At 38.1% G+C, this 17,887-nt stretch overlaps 1 protein-coding gene across 6 annotated transcripts in view; it reads right to left on the bottom strand.

Annotated features, from left to right (window-relative positions):
* The window catches only part of LAMA2 (laminin subunit alpha 2), a 482,162-nt gene that overhangs the window by 49,184 nt on the left and 415,091 nt on the right, over window positions 1-17,887 (bottom strand). For all 6 annotated transcript variants that reach the window (XR_010919459.1, XM_067546727.1, XM_067546728.1 and 3 more), the window contains 5 exons: window positions 11,589-11,705; window positions 7,975-8,157; window positions 5,758-5,912; window positions 2,336-2,479; window positions 1,306-1,439 (listed from right to left, as the gene is read on the bottom strand). Coding sequence is in view for 5 of the 6 variants with exons in the window: in XM_067546727.1 (XP_067402828.1) it covers window positions 1,306-1,439; window positions 2,336-2,479; window positions 5,758-5,912; window positions 7,975-8,157; window positions 11,589-11,705 (733 nt within the window). In the remaining variant the exon portion in view is untranslated. The remainder of the gene's footprint in view (window positions 1-1,305; window positions 1,440-2,335; window positions 2,480-5,757; window positions 5,913-7,974; window positions 8,158-11,588; window positions 11,706-17,887) is intronic.

Genomic DNA, 17,887 nt, shown 5'->3' with positions numbered 1-17,887 from the left:
CAGACACATCTAGTTTTTTTAAACCAACCTATTGTTTTTGCCTTAATTACCATAGCAGATGGTATGCACTTTAGGGAAATACCAACATAGTACCTCCAAATATATGGGTCAAGAAGCCAACATAATTTTCAAGTATAAATGTAGCTAAGCTTCTAAAGTTAAAAAACATTCAACACTTGCTTTTTCAAAACATGGAAAAAAATTTATGTGGTTTTAACTGACCAAAATATTTTTAATGTTGATTTCCCATAAACCACATCTTTTCAAATGTCTTCAGTGTAAAGAGGCATTCTGCCTATTAGGTTGGCATGTTGAGTAAGAATCAATGTATTGGGATGTGACAGGCCATCCATTTCCAATATCGCATCAAACCAAGAAGTTTTGAAAAGACACAATTCATTGAAATCCAGAGAGAAAAATATAGTTTTCAGTTTGAGTGCAAAGATAGCCTTTAACTTTTAAATATTTTAAAAATGATTCTCTGCTAATGAGTAACTTGTTTACCATTTTTATCAATATTTATTTGCATTATAGTAATGCCCACAATATAGTGTACACACTCATAAGATGACACAGACCCTGACATGAAGCGCTTACAATCTAGATAAGCAGACAAAAGGTAGGGGAGAGGAATAGCATATATAATTGCATTTTTTAGATAATCTATCCCAAAATTCTTGTCTCCCAAGCCACTGTTATTTGGCTAACTTCTTGTAGGCACCATGGTAGAAGTGTGTGGAGAGAAGTCTAGAGGAAACAGTCTTACAGATGAGTCTAGGGAAGGTGTTCCCAGAACAAAGCACAAAGAGAATTTTCAGGAAAGCAGAGTTGGGGGTTAAACTGGCAACACTAGAGATTCTGGGGTCTCCATATAAAAAACAAGATGTGAAGGGTTTTAAAGATGACAACAAGACGCTATAACATGAGGAGGGAAAAAAGGGGAGCTTTTAGTAGTTGGATTTTGTATGGACTGAAGGAGGAAGGGCAGAGAAGTACATGGATAAAAGCTGATTATGGATGTTAAGCATATGTAATATATTTCAATAGCAGTCAGAGAGACACATTATGTAACACATTTATAACTTCTTTGACGACAAACTCTCTGATAACAGACTGTTGGACACAGGTTCAAACATCCATTAAATTGGATTACATTTATCATCGTCATAAAGATATCTCTTTTAAAACTACTCTTACAAACGCTGTATCTAAGAATGTGACTCTGAAGAGAGTGGACCTGACAGATGGTTTGCTAAATTTTATCATTTTTTTAGTAAGAACCTTGCAAATTAATTGAGTACTTGCCTTGTGGCTTCAATCCGGTACCAAAAGGCATCATCAATGGTCAGATCTGGATACTCAACCCGTCCAACGCCAGAGCCCACATCCCACAAGAAGTTCACCTTGCCTTTACGCATCTCTATGGCCAAGAAGTCAGTCTAAGACACAAAAAACAATCTATGGGATAAGGAATCAAATATTTAGATTAGAACAATCCTCATAAATTCCTGTCCCTTCAAGCTTCTGAAGATCATTAGTAACCTAATGGGCCTTGAGACCGAGGCTCACATAACAAAATTTCTACAATAATTCCCATGAGAGACCTAAGTTCAGCCTCTACCTCTTAGCCCCAGGTTCCCATCGTGGCAAGTGATGTGTGTCTTCACAATGCTGCCTCATTGACTGTCTAAATTGTTAACTGGAATATTATACAAACATTTATTTGATTGGCAATCCCATACTGGTAAATGTTCTATAGGTTAATACACACTGCCATCCTAAATCTTAATTTATAGTAGGAAAATAAAACACATAGCTCAGGATGTTAGGAAAAGAATACTTTTTCCATTTACTGAATTATTATTGATGGTTCTAGAAACCTGTCTGCCAGAGGGCTCATGGAAAACTGAATTTTTCATCACTATCATTCCTGAATTTATAGACTTGACTGGAAGTCATATTAAACAGGATCTTTGACAGATTTTAGGTGATTAGCTACTTCATTCCCAAGGGATAATGCATGAAAAACAAACCAAAAATCACCCCAGATGTACTGCAGCTCCTGCAGCTTTCATGTGTTTCATATAGGAGTGTCAGATTTGATTCATAGCTAAAAAACAAAATATTTGCCACCTATGTTATTTCTAAAGCCTATATTAATACAAAAGGCAATACTTTTGCTTCTTCTGTGAGAGACCGTAACTAATCAGGAAAAGGCTCAGGCCCTATGCTGTTTCTTGAAGCATCTGGGGAAAAAATTCTCCTCCTCTTTGTATGTCAATGATCCAATTTGATTGAGAAACTCTGACAAGGGAAAACCGAAAACCAGACTTACAAATTTGGCACTTCCAAGATAAAAAAGCAGGTTGTCGGCCACTGCTGTCTTCACATTGACAATGACAATGTTGTAGCTTCCTTTCTTTATTTCCGGTCTGTATGTGCGAATGCAGTCACCTCCAGAAGACACAGAGACCTTGATCTTCAAAGAAAACAGGGCAGAGAGAATCTGAGTTACAGCTCATTATTCCAGAGAAAACTTTGAGGGTTTCAGAATAACTGCAAAAGAATTATGCTTTTGTTTCGTTTCAATGTCACATGTACTGGAGGATTGGGCCAAAAGAAATCTAATGAGGTTCAACAAGGACAAGTGCAGAGTCCTCCACTTAGGAAGGAAGAATCCCATGCACAGCTATAGACTGGGGACCGACGAGCTAGGCAGCAGCTCTGCAGAAAAGGACCTGGGGGTAACGGTGGATAAAAAGCTGGATATGAGTCAGCAGTGTGCCCTGGTTGTCAAGAAGGCTAATGGCATATTGGGCTGCATTAGGAGGGGCATTACCAGCAGGTCACGGGAAGTGATTATTCCCCTCTATTCGGCATTGGTGAGGCCACATTTAGAATATTGTGTCCAGTTTTGGGCTCCCCACTACAAAAAGGATGTGGACAAGTTGGAGAGAGTCCAGCGGAGGGCAACCAAAATGATTAGGGGGCTGGCGCACAGGACTTATGAGGAGAGGCTGAGGGAACTGGGCTTGTTTAGTCTGCAAAAGAGAAGAGTGAGGGGGGATTTGATAGCGGCCTTTAACTACCTGAAAGGGGGTTCCAGGGAGGATGGGGCTAGGCTGTTCTCGGTGGTGGCAGATGACCGAACAAGGAGCAACGGTCTCAAGTTGCAGGGCGGGAGGTCTAAGTTGGACATTAGGAAAAAGTTTTTTACTAGGAGGGTGGTGAAGCACTGGAATGGGTTACCTAGGGAGGTGGTGGAATCTCCATCCTTAGAGGTTTTTAAGGTGAGGCTTGACAAAGCCCTGGTTGGGATGATATAGCTGAGGTTAGTCCTGCTTTGAGCAGGGGGTTGGACTAGATGACCTCCTGAGGTCCCTTCCAACTCTAATATTCTATGATTCTATGATACTACGGAGGGCTAGGCATTGGTGCTTGCCACTCAGTGTCTGGGACGCTGAAATGTGATTTCCTTGTTTAGTAGGATCAAGGGCAGTGATAACTTTACCTGGGATTCAGACATGACATCAGGAGGAAATTTATTTTACATTAAGAATTACTAGAATACATAATGGTCTGTCGGGGCACCTGTGGAAGTTCAAGTAATGGAGATATTTAAAAGTTAGCTAGATAAAAGTATCATAGGGACACCATCTTGACCTGTATGGATGTTCTATTTAATAATAATAACAATAATAATAAATAATAAATACCTTGCTCTTATATAGCACTTTTCATCAGTTGATCTCAAAGCATTTTCTATTAATAATTGGCTTTATGACTACATGGTTTTGTAATAGCCCCCAATTGAGACATTCTTCATCACTGTGTATTCCAGGTTTCCTTTTCTTTAGATTAAGATTATATTCCTTTTCCTATCAAATGTTGCTAGTTCCATTTTAATGGATTCTTAGTAAGTCTTAAACATAATCAGTTAATGATGATTATAAGTTCCTTCGACATTGACTATAATATTAATAACCATGATAAATTCATTGAGCATTACGGTGAATGGAGTACACACTAAAGAAGCCACAGCAATTAAATGGATCATTTAACTGTTTCTAGATTCTTGGTACCAAAAGCAAGCAAACAGTGTTATTTGCTTTCTCCAAGTCAAGTTTCTTTTCTGGATTCAGAAATGAATTAAAGTCCTGATGCTGAAAATCACTTTAAGTACCTGCATACATTTAAGCATGTGAGTAATCCCACTGATGTCATTGTTACTACTTATGTGCTTAAAATTATGTAGGTTCTGAAGTCACTTGCTGGATCAGTGCCTAAGGGCCTACTTAGAATTCAGATTTGGTGAATTGAGGGAACCCAATACCATTGAGAGCAGCAGAGAGGACTGGGAAGGGTCTGCATGTGTCTTGTGCGAGAGATTTTTGGGGTGGCACTAAAAGTTTTGGTGCATTTGTGCATCACTTAGTTTTAATCAACTGATGTTTGTATTCCATGTTTGTCTCAGGAGTGTACAGTTATAATGGGGTCATGTTGTAACCTCGAAAGTTTTAAAAATACACATTGATAAAACGTAACTATCCTGAAGAATATCATGCTATGTTCACAAAGGTTGTTCACAAAGGCAACCACGTATATATGTTTTATGAGAACTTTTTATGAACCTGAAAAAAACATTGGAAGGATAAAAGATCAAGGACACTAAAAGAACAGTTTAGTTGTTAGCAAATGCAAACTAGAGGTCCAGACTCATTTCTGGCCCTGCAGACATAGTGCTATGTGAATTTGGGCAAGTCATTTAATGTCTGTGTGTTAGCTTTCCAATCCATAGAACAAGGATAACAATAGGGCACAGAAATGCTGAGAGGCCAAGTACTTCGAAATCTGTGGATGAAAGGTGCTCCATAGGGGAAAAGTATGATGATGATTAACCTGCCCTTCCATATTACCTATGTTTCCTCAAGAATTTGAAATGCACTTTATCAGATGGTTCATGAAGCAAACATGACACAGCTCCATTATTCCTTTCAGCCATTTGGGCTCCAGTATGTTAGTTGTGTGTGAATTATACAGGAGCTTTACTGAATTTTCATCACTTAGGGTTTTCTTTCGTTTTCCTGATTGTTGCAGGTCAGAAGCCAAATAAGTTTATTACTACTAGTCAATCCCTGAATTTAAAAAATATGATTACTCTGGAGATACGAACTTGGGACTCAGTAACGAGGTAAGAAAATATGCTCTGAGCCCAAGCACAAGGGTCTATTCAATTGTTCCCAGGAGAAGTAAAAAAAAATCAAGAAAAAGGGAAAGCAAGTGTTTGCATTTTCAGTGAGTCTCAGCTGGTTTAAAAAGGACCCAAAAAAGCAGCTGTATCTGCTGCTACCAAAGCCATATGTTTCACAAGTAATGGAACTCCTATAAAATTACATTTTTAATATCTATGCTGAGGCTTTAATATTGTTTCATTACTAATTTTTGCACAACTATCCAATGAGGGGTATTTTCTCCTCCATGATCCCTCCTAGTACCCTTATCCATGTTACCCACTCAATAGTAACTATCCAATAGTACTAACATTTCTATAGGTATTCCCCATTCAACAGGGCTATGCTGTAAGTGGGGAGCAAAGCACAGGGACAAAAGCAGACATCAGATATCCTGGGTTCTGTCTATCTAGATATTTATACTGCACTCTTCACCAAAGGTATGTGGGATTGGGAAGGCTTGTTTTGCTGGATGAAAGGATACAAACCACCCACAACATAGAGTTACTGAGAAAGATGTGCTTACAGAATTAGCCTGTTTCCGGGCTTGGTTTATCAGTTCTTTTATCTGAGAGATGTTTTTTCCCAAATTATCCTGAAGTTCTTTGATTGGCTTGAGTTTATCCAGTAGCCGATCTGCTTCTTTTTCTAGGGTTTTAACAGTGGCATCTGCATCAGCAACTTCATATGAAAAAAAATGCAGAAATTTAGAAGGAAGGGTCTGATAGAGTGGACACAAACATCAATAGCAAAATCCAAGAAAATTCTGGCTGAAAAGTCAGCTTCCTAAAACAATCAAGGAGATGATAATTTTAGGAATATTTTTAGACTGATTTTAAAATGGCAATGCAAGAAAATGGTAGAAGTATGGATAGGCGGTTATGTCAGAGGTTGGTACTAATAGAAAAAATTGTAGTACGATACAACTCTAAATTCAGAGATTACCTCCCTTCTTCTATTCTCCATGAACTTATCTAGTTCCTTTTTGAACCCTGTTACAGTTTTGGCTTTCACATCTTTTGGCAAGGAGTTCCACGGGTTGACTGTGCACTGTATGAAGAAGTACTTCCTTTTGTTCATTTTAAACCTGCTGCCTGTTAATTTCATTTGGTGAAGCCTAGTTTTTGTGTTATGAAGCGTAAATAAGACTTCCTTATTTACTTTCTCCACACCAATAATGATTTTATAGACTTCTATCATACCCCCTTAGTCATCTCTTTTCCAAGCTGAAAAGTCCCAGTTTTATTAATCTCTCCTCATATGGAAGCTTTTCCATTCCTGTAACCATTTCTGTACCTTTTCCAATTCCAATATCTTTTCTGAGATGGTCACAACTAGGAAAAATTTGATCTTGATCACAATTTTCAGATTACCCCATGTTCAATGGGTAAATGTGATTAAAAACAGTATATAAAATATAAGCCACTACATATGTTTTCCCATCTCTCAGATTAATTTTATTTGTTCACATAAGGATCTCCTCTCCTCTCCTCTCTCCTTTTTCTTGAGCTCTATAATGTCTGAAATTCTCTCCCAACATATAGCCATCTAATAATACCACAAGCTTTCTCAATCTCCCTTAACCTTCAGAAGATCCGAAGAGTAAAACATCTGATTTGCACGGCAGCTGGTGCCAAGGAAATAGAATGCGTGTGCGTGTGTCTGGGGGGTAATACAGTAGCGGGGCAAGCCAGTAATAGGAAGGGAGCCTCAAAAAGTTTGGATGTTGATCCAAACTGAACGATAAAGATATTTACGGTTCACCCCTCAGTAGGAACAAGAAGCCAGGTTATTGAGGAAAAGGTGCACCACACAAAAGCCAAGGATTCGTTTGTAGAAACTCATTACCCGCTACTCACCCCACAGCCAGAAATGGACAACTAGAACTTAGTGATCAAACTTGGGCAGGTTTACTGTCACTTAAACTAGACATACGGATGCCTGCCTGCCAATCTTATCACTCCTCCAGGTGACCTAACTTAGGCTTCCAAGTTTAAGAAACAGATCCTTATGTCTTTTTGGTGAGATGCCATGGTTTAAAATCATGTATTCAACACAACAAATTACATCACATCTTGGATGTATTGTACCACACAGAATACTGTCATTTAAATGGTTGAACTTCTTCCACGGAACACAAAGGGACTTCCGATGAAAATTCTAACACAATCAGCACTATATGATAGCAGGAGTCCCTTCAATGCTAAAGTACATGCAAACCACCTCACTGCAAGTCCCTTTTAATTATCCTGCTTCGGAACTGCCTTTGTGATCTATAAAGAAAATAATAACCAGTATAAAAGGCATAATCAATTGTATCCCTAACTGATCTGATTAGCTGATTGACATAGCACAGGGGTGTGCAGGGAAGCTTTGATAAATTAAAGGTGGAATCTCCAATCAATGGCAGCTTCTTTGATTCTTCACCCACCTCCATCCATTTAAGGAATAGCTTTTGGAGCAAATATATCCACTGTGTGTTCATTCTGCTGATGCTAGACTTTCTTCCTATGCTACCAGCAGCAATCCTTTAGATTCAAAGCCTTTTCTATCTTTAAGGCCTGTATAATAATATGGAGACTGTACAAAAGATCCCTATTACAGCAGTGTACTCTAGTAAGATCGTGTATTGAATTGTAACAAAAGCTGTACTGATGTGCTATAGATCACATCATGGCAACAGGGGAAAATATTTTTTGAGAGGATGAGGGGAAAAAACATACAAACAAAATAAAAATCTTACTGCTCTTGGTGGGATCTTTCACAACAGCATTTGTTTTTGCCACATCATCTGCAAGTTTGCTGTAGTTGCTCTTTAAACCAAGGAGATTCTGGTTGAGGTCTTTAATCCTAGCCAGTACATCATTTGCAGTGGTGTTAGCTTGACTGGCTTTATCTTTAGCTGCTTGCACCTTTGCAGCTGTATCTGTAGGCAACAAAGGATATCATAATGTCAGAGCAGCCTTCCTAGAGTGCAGAGGCTTCCTTCGCATGTATCAAAAAGGTCAATCTGCCACCAGTGTGTATAGTCCTGCTATTCATGAAGTAGTGAATACAGATGGCAGAATCAGACCCGCTATGTCTTTCTTGACCTGACAGTTGCATCTTTAAAATTAAAAACCAGAACATCAAGCCTCATTTAGATGTAGAGAATGAAGCATCTTCTTAACCAGATTAATTTTTCTATGGAACCAGTGCTAGGAATTAGCCTTGAGAGTAAAAGTGAGGCAAGTCACGTAGGCTGCATACTGGGGAGCTCTGGGAGGAATTCTGCTTCTTGGAGGATACCTCCCAGAACACCACCTGGCTCTGAAAAGCCCCCAGTACATAGCTGTGTTCTGGATAGACAATTGAACCCTTTAACATTAGTATTACTAATAATATTTTACAAGCAAAACAGTGGGATATGATTATTTCTTTCCCTATTTTCCTTCTGACCTTCCTTGTGTGATATCTATCTTAGAATAATGTAAACTGAGGCCACTATGTTGCTTTCATTTGACATTTATTCACTGGATATCTTGTACTTAACTTTTGATCACACTTATAAAATATACCCATCCCTTATCATGTGGATCCTTGTCCTAAGGTGAACTGCCATTCCTGCTGGGCTCTTTTTTTTTTTTTTTGTGTCAAGCCTAAAGTATTAATTCAGGCCACTCTGCCTTATTGAATCCTTGATGAGCCAGGGAAATTACTAGAGTTGTTTGCTTTTCGTTGATTAATTCCCCTGTTTGATAACCAATTTACTGCATTTTCCTGTGTATGACTTATTTGCTACAGATTTTAGTCTTCATTTTAAACACATTTACAAAGCACACCATTTGTGCGCGTATGTGTCCTTGTCCCGAAGGTAAGTACCCTCTAACTCTAATCTGCATTGCCATTGGTGCATAGTTCATATTTCTTCTGCTTGCTTCACATTCAGTATTCTGAGTCCTAAAGGCAACTGCCCATGGAGGTCCATTCTGTTTGACTGAGACATCTATCTGCATTCATGAAGGGACACAGTCACACCAGTAGCTGTAGCGATAAATCCACAAAATTAACTAAAATTAGCATGACGTAGCACACAATCTCATGAATGAAAGAATTCAAGAATCTTGGCGAATAAAATAGAATATTTCCAGTTATGTGAAATTCGGAAAATACAAAAATGTGTGAAATGAATAGGTGAAAAATTTTGCATAGAGCTTTGCATGCAGTCCGTACGTCCAGAGCACATCAAAATGGATAGATTATAACTTTTTTTTGGGCAAATTTCCAGAGGATCTTTTCAGTTCATTACAACGAGCTGTTTCTTAGAGATAACAGGTATAGCAAATTACACTCTGAAAGAGATGGTAGAGCTTTTTTGTTTACTATACACAAGCATTCAGTTTAAGTGCCCATGATGATGAAGTTCTATTGCATTTCTCTGTCCCTCACTAGTGCTGCAAAAAAAATAATCACAAATATATGGAGCTCTTGCATATTAATGAGCATTAAAGACTATTTGCTATTTGTTATATAGTACCGTAAGTTGCATAGCACTTTATGATAATAAAAGAATGCCTGTCCCTGTCCTGAGGAACTTACAGTCTAAATAAGACACTGCACAGAAAGTAAAGACAGCAGACAATGGTCTGAGGGGATGGAAGACAGATGAAGATCACACAGTTTTGTTTCTAAAGTTTCTGGGCTTAGTTCTGATTTTTATCAATGTTGTGTTTTACTAGTCCTAATTTAAATTTAATTTAATATTATTTTCCTTCTTTCCCTTCCTTGTTCAAATTGGGAGAATAAGGAGCATGACAGTAGGAGCCTGTGAGATAGTGGCAGAATTCAGTGATGGACAGCTAACTAAGGAGGTGGTTTTAAGGAAGGAAAGTGAGAACAAACGGCACACTGGAGCAGGAAGGCAGTTACAGGGACAGGCTCAACATACAAGGCGGCATGGAGGCCCCAGGGTGAGAAAAAAGAGAGGACCACAAGGTACAGTGTAGGATGTGAAACGGGATGTCGAGGAAAAAAGGAAAGAGGTCAGAACAAGTACAAAGTTGTGAGCTACTGAGATGCTCAGGAAGACAACTCTTATGCTATTTTAATAATACATACTAAAGCAATCGTTCATTAAGAGCTTGTCTACAGGGGGAGTGATGATTAAATAAGCTAAGGTGTGAATTAAAAGTGCAAAAGTGATTATGCACTATCTCCCTGTGGACATTCTTATTCTGCACTAAGCGCGCCTTTATACAGTTTAGCATAATCCATGAACTCTTGGGCCTGCTCTACACTGGCCACGGATTTCGGTGGCAGTCAACGGTAGATATGCAAGCTACATACAGTAACTTGCGTATCTCCCATCGACTTCCTAATGTCTACTTACCGTGGCGTCTCCACTGTGCTGCGCCGACGGGAAATGCCCTATACTACTTGCCAAGGTAGATTTACAGAGTCAACTTCTGGGTTCAATTGAGTGAGTCTTTACTGCTGCTCAATTAAACCCGTAAAATTGATCCTGCACTGCCGGTGGTGCCACAAGCAGTGCAGACATAGCCTTAGTGTGGAATAAGTGTCTACATGGGAACCTAGTACAGAATACTTATTCCACAATAGCTATTCTGAGCTATTTCCCCATGTAGACAAGTCCTAAGGTAATAGAGCAATAGAGTTCATTAGTGTGTGTGTGTATATATTCTATTTCTCCACATATCAATGTTTATATATAAAAAAGTGCAGGACCATTAGTGTAGGACACATAGTCATTTGCTTAATTCACAAATGATAGTGCTGGGAAAACTATATACTATTTACAGAAACTACCATGATTCACTGTTGATTAAGCAGTATTCTAAAATATAGATGGACCAAAATGACTCACTCATTTGAGTCTATATTTAGAGGAACCATCTGGAGTCCTTTGAGTAATCTGAGATTTTTATTTATCCCAGGTCTCTTTGAACTGTTTGTTAATGTCATGATCTTGGGTCTTACCATTCTGGGAAGCACTGTGACCTCAAAAGAGATACTATCAGGTAGGGCTCAAAGCTTCTGAAAAAGATTGATTGGCTAACAGCACACCATCACTCCTTCCCAGAAGTAATATCTTCACAAATGGACCATTTGAGAATGACAAAAACATGGCAGCCTTTACGAGTCCAAAATGCAAATGACCACCTGGTATTTGTGTTCAATTCAATTTCCCTCTCACACACAGCATACTTTCACTATGAAAGAGGCACTGTAGCGGAGATAGCAGCTAATGGATGGAGTGTATGAAGACAAAGAATAACACATATACATATGTTTAAAAAGATGCAAGATGGCACAATGAAGCACAGCTGAGCCCAGTGCTTCAGCACTTTTTCTGCTTACCATTAGGAATGGCTGACAGCTTTCCAAAGGTGTCATTCAAAGCTCTCAGGAGATCAGAATTCTTTTCATCAGCATTTTTCAACCTGTTCTGCATACTATTCAAGTTATTCCCATTTTCTGCAGAGAGTATAAATACATAAAAAAGCTTTAACTCTTTGTTTTCATGCTGTTTACACACATTCATTTGGTACGTACTGTAGTAAAATGGACCATGAACAACCATTTGTCATCTATATATATATACACACACACACACACACACAATTAATTTACTAGGTTACTGCAATGAGCATATGTAACACCAATTCCAGGGTTTACTAATGCTATCTTCTTTAAAGGCACCTATTTCCTTTGTATCTAGGTGATTGATTTCCTTAGATTACTGTTTCGTGATATGTTGTGCTTATAGAGGAATTTTATTAAGGCTCTCAAAGCACTTTTATATACACAACACTCCAGTAAGGTATGTAGACAAAACTGTACTTTAAAGATAGGCTAGATTAAACAGTTCTATGGTAACCTCCACAAGTTCTTCTTTAGGTGTTTTGCACTGGGCCCAACGATCATCCATTTTGTTAGAAGAAATAAGACAATCAAGGTCATGTGCTGTCACAGTTAGCATGCCTATTTCCCAATTCTTGCTTTCTCAAATTAAGGCAACAACTGCTGATACAATATCCAGGAAAGGAATGTGAAACCACGTTAGCAATCAATATTAGGAGGTTACATCAACAAAAAGTTATAATGAAATATGCAGATTGATTTTTGGGGGGAAAACTTGTTTGTAGATAAAATCATATATCAAAATTTGTTTAAACTGAAAAACTAGTACAAATCAGAGGAACAATAATGTGATAATCAGTACATTACTGATGAAACTGACATTATCCTTCACAGATAGGTCGATATCCTTCACAAACTATTTTGCATAAAAACAATGTTTTTGCTGGAACAACATGGGAAGTAAAAATGATTATTCAGACTCTCCAGAGAGAGGTTCAGATGAAGCTTTGAGGCTATTTAGAAATCTGTATTCAAAAAGTCCAGAGTAGACTTTGGCAAAGAAAATGATAGTGAAGTCTGAAAAAGCCCATGGGGGGCATTTTTAATCACTTCTTCCCATCATTATGGATCTCTTTGGAGCTGAGGAACAGAGAGGTGGGAATTTCTCGGCTCCAATGCGCTCCCAATCAGAATCACTGACTGAACTGATAGCAGGAGATGGAGAACAATTTGTAAAAAAGGGGATTGGGTATAAATTGTGACTGCGACCTTCAAAAGTGTAGAAGTTCAGTGAAATTAAACACATTAAAAGTTTGAATACTTAACCAAACAGATGCCCATGGCATGTGCCAGACTAGATCTAAGTCCCCTGTCTGGTCCCCTGATGATAGGCTGACTAAGGGTCAAAACAGCTCCCAGTGTGAGTTAAATTATTGTAGAGACTTGAGACATTTGCGGAACAGACTGAAAAAAATCTCATACTGCCATATCTAAGGTACAAGACTGAATTAAGTATTCAATTGTCTAACACATTGGTGCAGTATAACAGTGTTTTAGGTCACAGGTTGAAAGCCCTGGAGAATAAGGCCATGGCCTCCAACCCTATGAGCACTAGGATTAATGAAGGGCACAGAGAGTGATAACTCTCTTATCACTTTGCCAAACTATTAGAAGAATTACTGTGTGAGAAATTAGACTCTGTATTATCTATTCAAAGGGTGTTGCAATTGTCTCTGTCTCACAACGACCTGAGATAAGAAACTGCTGATAGACAATTATTATTAATATTGTTTTATTACAGTAGCACATTCAGGCTCCAAACAGGTTGGAACCCCTCTGTGTGAGTAACTGTATAGAATAATATAATAGGACAAGAAGATTTGAAGAACTTTGTTAACTATGTTTAATTTTCTCAATGACTATTACAGATATCCAAAGATCTTTTTTAAAAAGAACATATATTTGTTTTTCTCAGGCCTGATGTATCTTGGATGTGATTTGAAAGAGACCAGTCAATAGATTATAAAAGATTAAAATCTCTTAAAAAGATGGATGTGTACAGACAGACAGACAAATTGTTATTTAAAAGAAAATCCAAGAAAACTGTACATTACCTATAAAACCAAGATAGCCATTTCCCTAGATTATGAAAAGGCTTGCAGATGTTTTGTAACTCAAAACTAGCTAATCAGTTACTAACAGGGAATCAACTGATTTCGAGTGTACAAAAATTCTTTCCTTCCTGATTTGCAACTTAACTGACCAAGTGTACAGTACTCTGACTATCATTGGCTAGACTATATACTCTGTGCTTGGATCCCATGTGCTCTAGTGGCAGCACAAGAGCTGTGTCTTTGATTGATTGGCCAATTATTGTAGTGTATTTACACATATTTATTATTTTTATTGTATTTTAAAGGTTTTTTAAAATTCCTTTCCAGATGATTTATTAGCTCAGTATTAACATTGGCCTTACAGAGTGAGGCTATTTTTATTTTTTAGTATTCTGTACATGCATCCGCACAACCTCTGGGGCGGGAAGTGCAACAACCTCCAGAAAAGGGCAGAAAGAGAGCAACAGTCACAGGTGGAAAACGAAGGTGGCTGAGGGACAGTAGCCACTCGAGCATGGTGGAAGATGAAAAAGGAAGAGACTAGGAGCTGTCTTGGAATTGGGGGTGGATGGGAATCTGGCTCAAGCAAATCTATGGGCCCCTGCAAAAAAACATTTAACAACCCAGTTAGGGCCTGGTCCTGCCAAGTGCAAAGCACCTCCAACTTAATGAGAGTTGAGGGTGCTTAGCATATTGCAAGATCACACCCTTGTACACTAGAGATCCTCACCCACACCTCTTCTGCTGTTGTGGGAGGGGCAAAGTTCGAAGGGATGTAAGTGGGAGATACATTTTGGGCTTCATGACTGTCTGAAATATCAATCAAGGAAGAACCTGCTCCTCTTATTTAAGGTGTTTGTGGGGGGGATACTTCGAGCTGGATGGAGCTAAGGCTTCACTCCTGGGAAGTGCCCCTCACAGAACAAGAAGCAGCCCCCCACTTTGGGAAAGCTGGGGGAGACAGGAAGGTGAGTTGAGGCTGCCTAAGTCCCAGGCAAGATCTTATTTGAATTATAAAGGTTAGCCCTGGGTGCTGAGGTGCCTTATATTTTTAAGCACCAGATTCTGAAACGCTTAATCTCATTGAATAGTGAAGTCAATTAGGCTATGAGTAAGTGATACTAAACCAGAGTAAAAGCATCAGAATCTAGCCCTAAATGATCAGAGAATATAACAGAGCTAATTTCTTGTCTACTAAGATTATCTTCCATACAGTTTTAATGAGATCCATTTAATTTTCTAAATGTGGCTGATACTTCTCCAATGTCTCTGGTGCCTTTTTGGAATATTAGTGTGTATAAATGTTTTAATAATTCTGACATTTTATTCATTTCAGGTTGTGTTTCTAGTACTTTTGTTGTATGGTGTTAAATTGTCTCCTTTCTTCCTCTTTAGCCTGCCAGATCCAGAAATTATGCTAATTATTCCCTTCCTATATTTCTGAAGTATTGTGTTGCCAGACCTCTGTTTCCAGCTTTGTAACCATAGCATCAAACTAATTTTTATGGATTTTAATAAGTTCAGTCCCTCTGGAACTCCTAAATTTGAATATTCAAACTCCATCTGTTTAATATTTTCCCTTTTTAATTTATCAAATGCATTTTAATTGTTTTTTTAGTATTAGAAGACTAAAGCCATAAATAAGTGCTCTAATGGACTCCCATGCTAAAAGGGAGGGGAGGAGCTCCAAAAACCACTGTTAATGAAAAGTTCTCTTCAAAATTTTGCTAAGTGATGAAGTTCTTAAAGACCATCTTGTAAAATAATCTGCTGTAAAACTATCATTCAGACAGCACTTTTTATTAAGCATTGAGTGGTTATGTTGTGTATTAGTCACAACTTGTTCTGGCTTCATTTCACATGGAATTTTTTCCTCTCTTTTAAGTATTTAGTGTTGAAAGATGCTGGAGACCAAAATCCTTCAGACAGCAGAGAATAGGTACAACATGGGCAGCTGCAATACAATTTTTCCCACATTGCTCCATTAATATGCCTTATACCTCTGAACTGAGAGGGGTTAATGGGTTCATTCCTGTAAGATGCTGAGCACCCTCAACTCCCATTGAAGTAGAGGTGGCTGCATGCCTTGTAGGATTGATCCCTGTATTCAGTTCTTAGCCTCTGTTACAAGAATGACAATTAGTGCTAGCTGTAATTGTCTTTTGCGCTGTGGACACCTGTTCCTGTGACTTGGATTAAGATGGCCAAATTATTTTTATGTTTCTGTTGTTAAAAGTAGCACTAAAGGATAAAGCATTGTCTACTCAGCAGAAAATGAAAGAAATTTAAAGAAATCACAAGAACAAAACCAATTCCCCACATTTTCATCTGATATCACATAATCACCTACAATAATCAGGCATAAAAAGCTGCATAAAAATGGAGGATGATTTATCTATTTAAATACCTAAGGAATACTTCAAGTCTCTGCAGATTATATATACTGGGGGCACTGAGACATTGCTGATGATATGGCATAATTAAAATGCCTTAACTTTGCTACTAACTTATTTAGTTTTCTTATAGTAACATGGCCCAATGCATGTTCTTATGGGAAACTATCATCATAAGGAGCACGTGGTTAAAAGTGTGACACCAAAGAATGGGGAGCGAAGCTTTGTTAGATTATTTTTAAAGAGTAGTTTTAAAACCATTGAAATTGCAGTTGGCTGGGTACCTTCCAAATTAACTGTTGAAATTATGTGTATATCTTGCTGCTTCTATTACATTTGTTTTGCGCCTTCGCAAATAGAATTCTTGTTCCCCACAGTCTTATCCTATAAAGAGGATTATGAATCCCAAATTAATGCTTTATCTACAGAATATGCCAGGCTGTAGACAGGAATAAGCAGAAGAAATAGAGATGTAATGTAATGTAGCCTGTGTTGGTCAATCTTTACAAAAAAAAATTATATTTCGTATAGATTGTAATTTTTGTAGTGAAGAATATGTTGGTTACCAAAATTAATACAGGAGCTCTACTATGTGTAACCATTTAGTGATTATAACATACTAGATCAGCTAAAATCCACTTCATGTGGGGATAAAAGCCCATTGTGAGATTTACCTGACTTGTCAGAGGTGAAATGTTTTAGCTAAAAATGTTCATCTGTTGTCAGATGGGTAGACTCTCCTCAGCTGTCAATTCTTAAACTAAAGAAAATGATATGAGTGGATTTCAGAGGCCACTTGACATTGAGCCTTCAGCCAAACAGAGATTATAATTTTACTCACTTTTCATTGATCTGTGTGGACAAAACCCCATATTTAATCTCAAATCTGCACAAAAGCAAGTATATTTTTAAAAATGTAAATTCAAAACTATAAGGAAGACAAATTGCTCCTGGCAAACTGAGAATCTGTCAAAGTACAGAGAAAAGCTGGAAGACAGCTGCATTCACTCAATCAAAGCCAAATTTTTGAAACTCCACACTTAGGCAAAGCACTACAAATAGAATCTACTTCTCCCACCAGGTTTATTCCTTCTAACTCTCAGTCCTGCAGAGAGAGAAATGACTAAACCTCCATTGTAATAGCTGCTGTCAGAAGTTTTGCTCTGTAAGGACTATTTCAGCAGTTTTTGGAAATAATATATGGCATTTTCCTGATTAACAGCCATTTTATAACTAGTGTAATTGGCCACAAATCATGGGATTGTCATAACGTAGCAAGAAAACATTCTCATCTCCGTCACAGCTCAGGCTTGGCTTTCTGGAGAATATATTATTTGAGTGGTTTACAGGTTTTCATTACTTTAACTAATGTACTACCTATAGTGCAGAGAGAGGAATTCTAAACTAATGATTGCTTCTGTCTACCAGCTCTTTATAAAGTGCCCATCATCCATCTTTCACTTCTGTATTTCCAGTAGGGATTCTGAAGAGGGCAGCTTTGTAAGAATCCTAAGGAGGTTTCATTCTATTAGTTTTAATCTCAGCTCTCACTTTCCATCTCAGAAATGCCAACACATACAAGAGGGATTATGTTAATACCAGTAACATCATTATTTTGATGTAAAAGCAGGGGGTGGAGGGGGGCAGAAATCTGCTCACTGCTCTTACTCTGTTGTATCTGCATTCAGGGTAAACATTTTAACTGATTTCTGCAAGGCAGGTGGAATTTGAGACCATATTTTATTATATTCAGAAGCCATGCAATGAAACATCAAAAGTTTTATGCTTC

Source organism: Emydura macquarii, unplaced genomic scaffold (assembly GCF_026122565.2).
Source record: "Emydura macquarii macquarii isolate MOO-44397 ecotype Brisbane River unplaced genomic scaffold, CSIRO-AGI_Emac_v2 contig_1146, whole genome shotgun sequence".
NCBI lineage: Eukaryota > Metazoa > Chordata > Testudines > Chelidae > Emydura > Emydura macquarii.
This window is presented reverse-complemented; position numbering and strand designations above follow the sequence as displayed.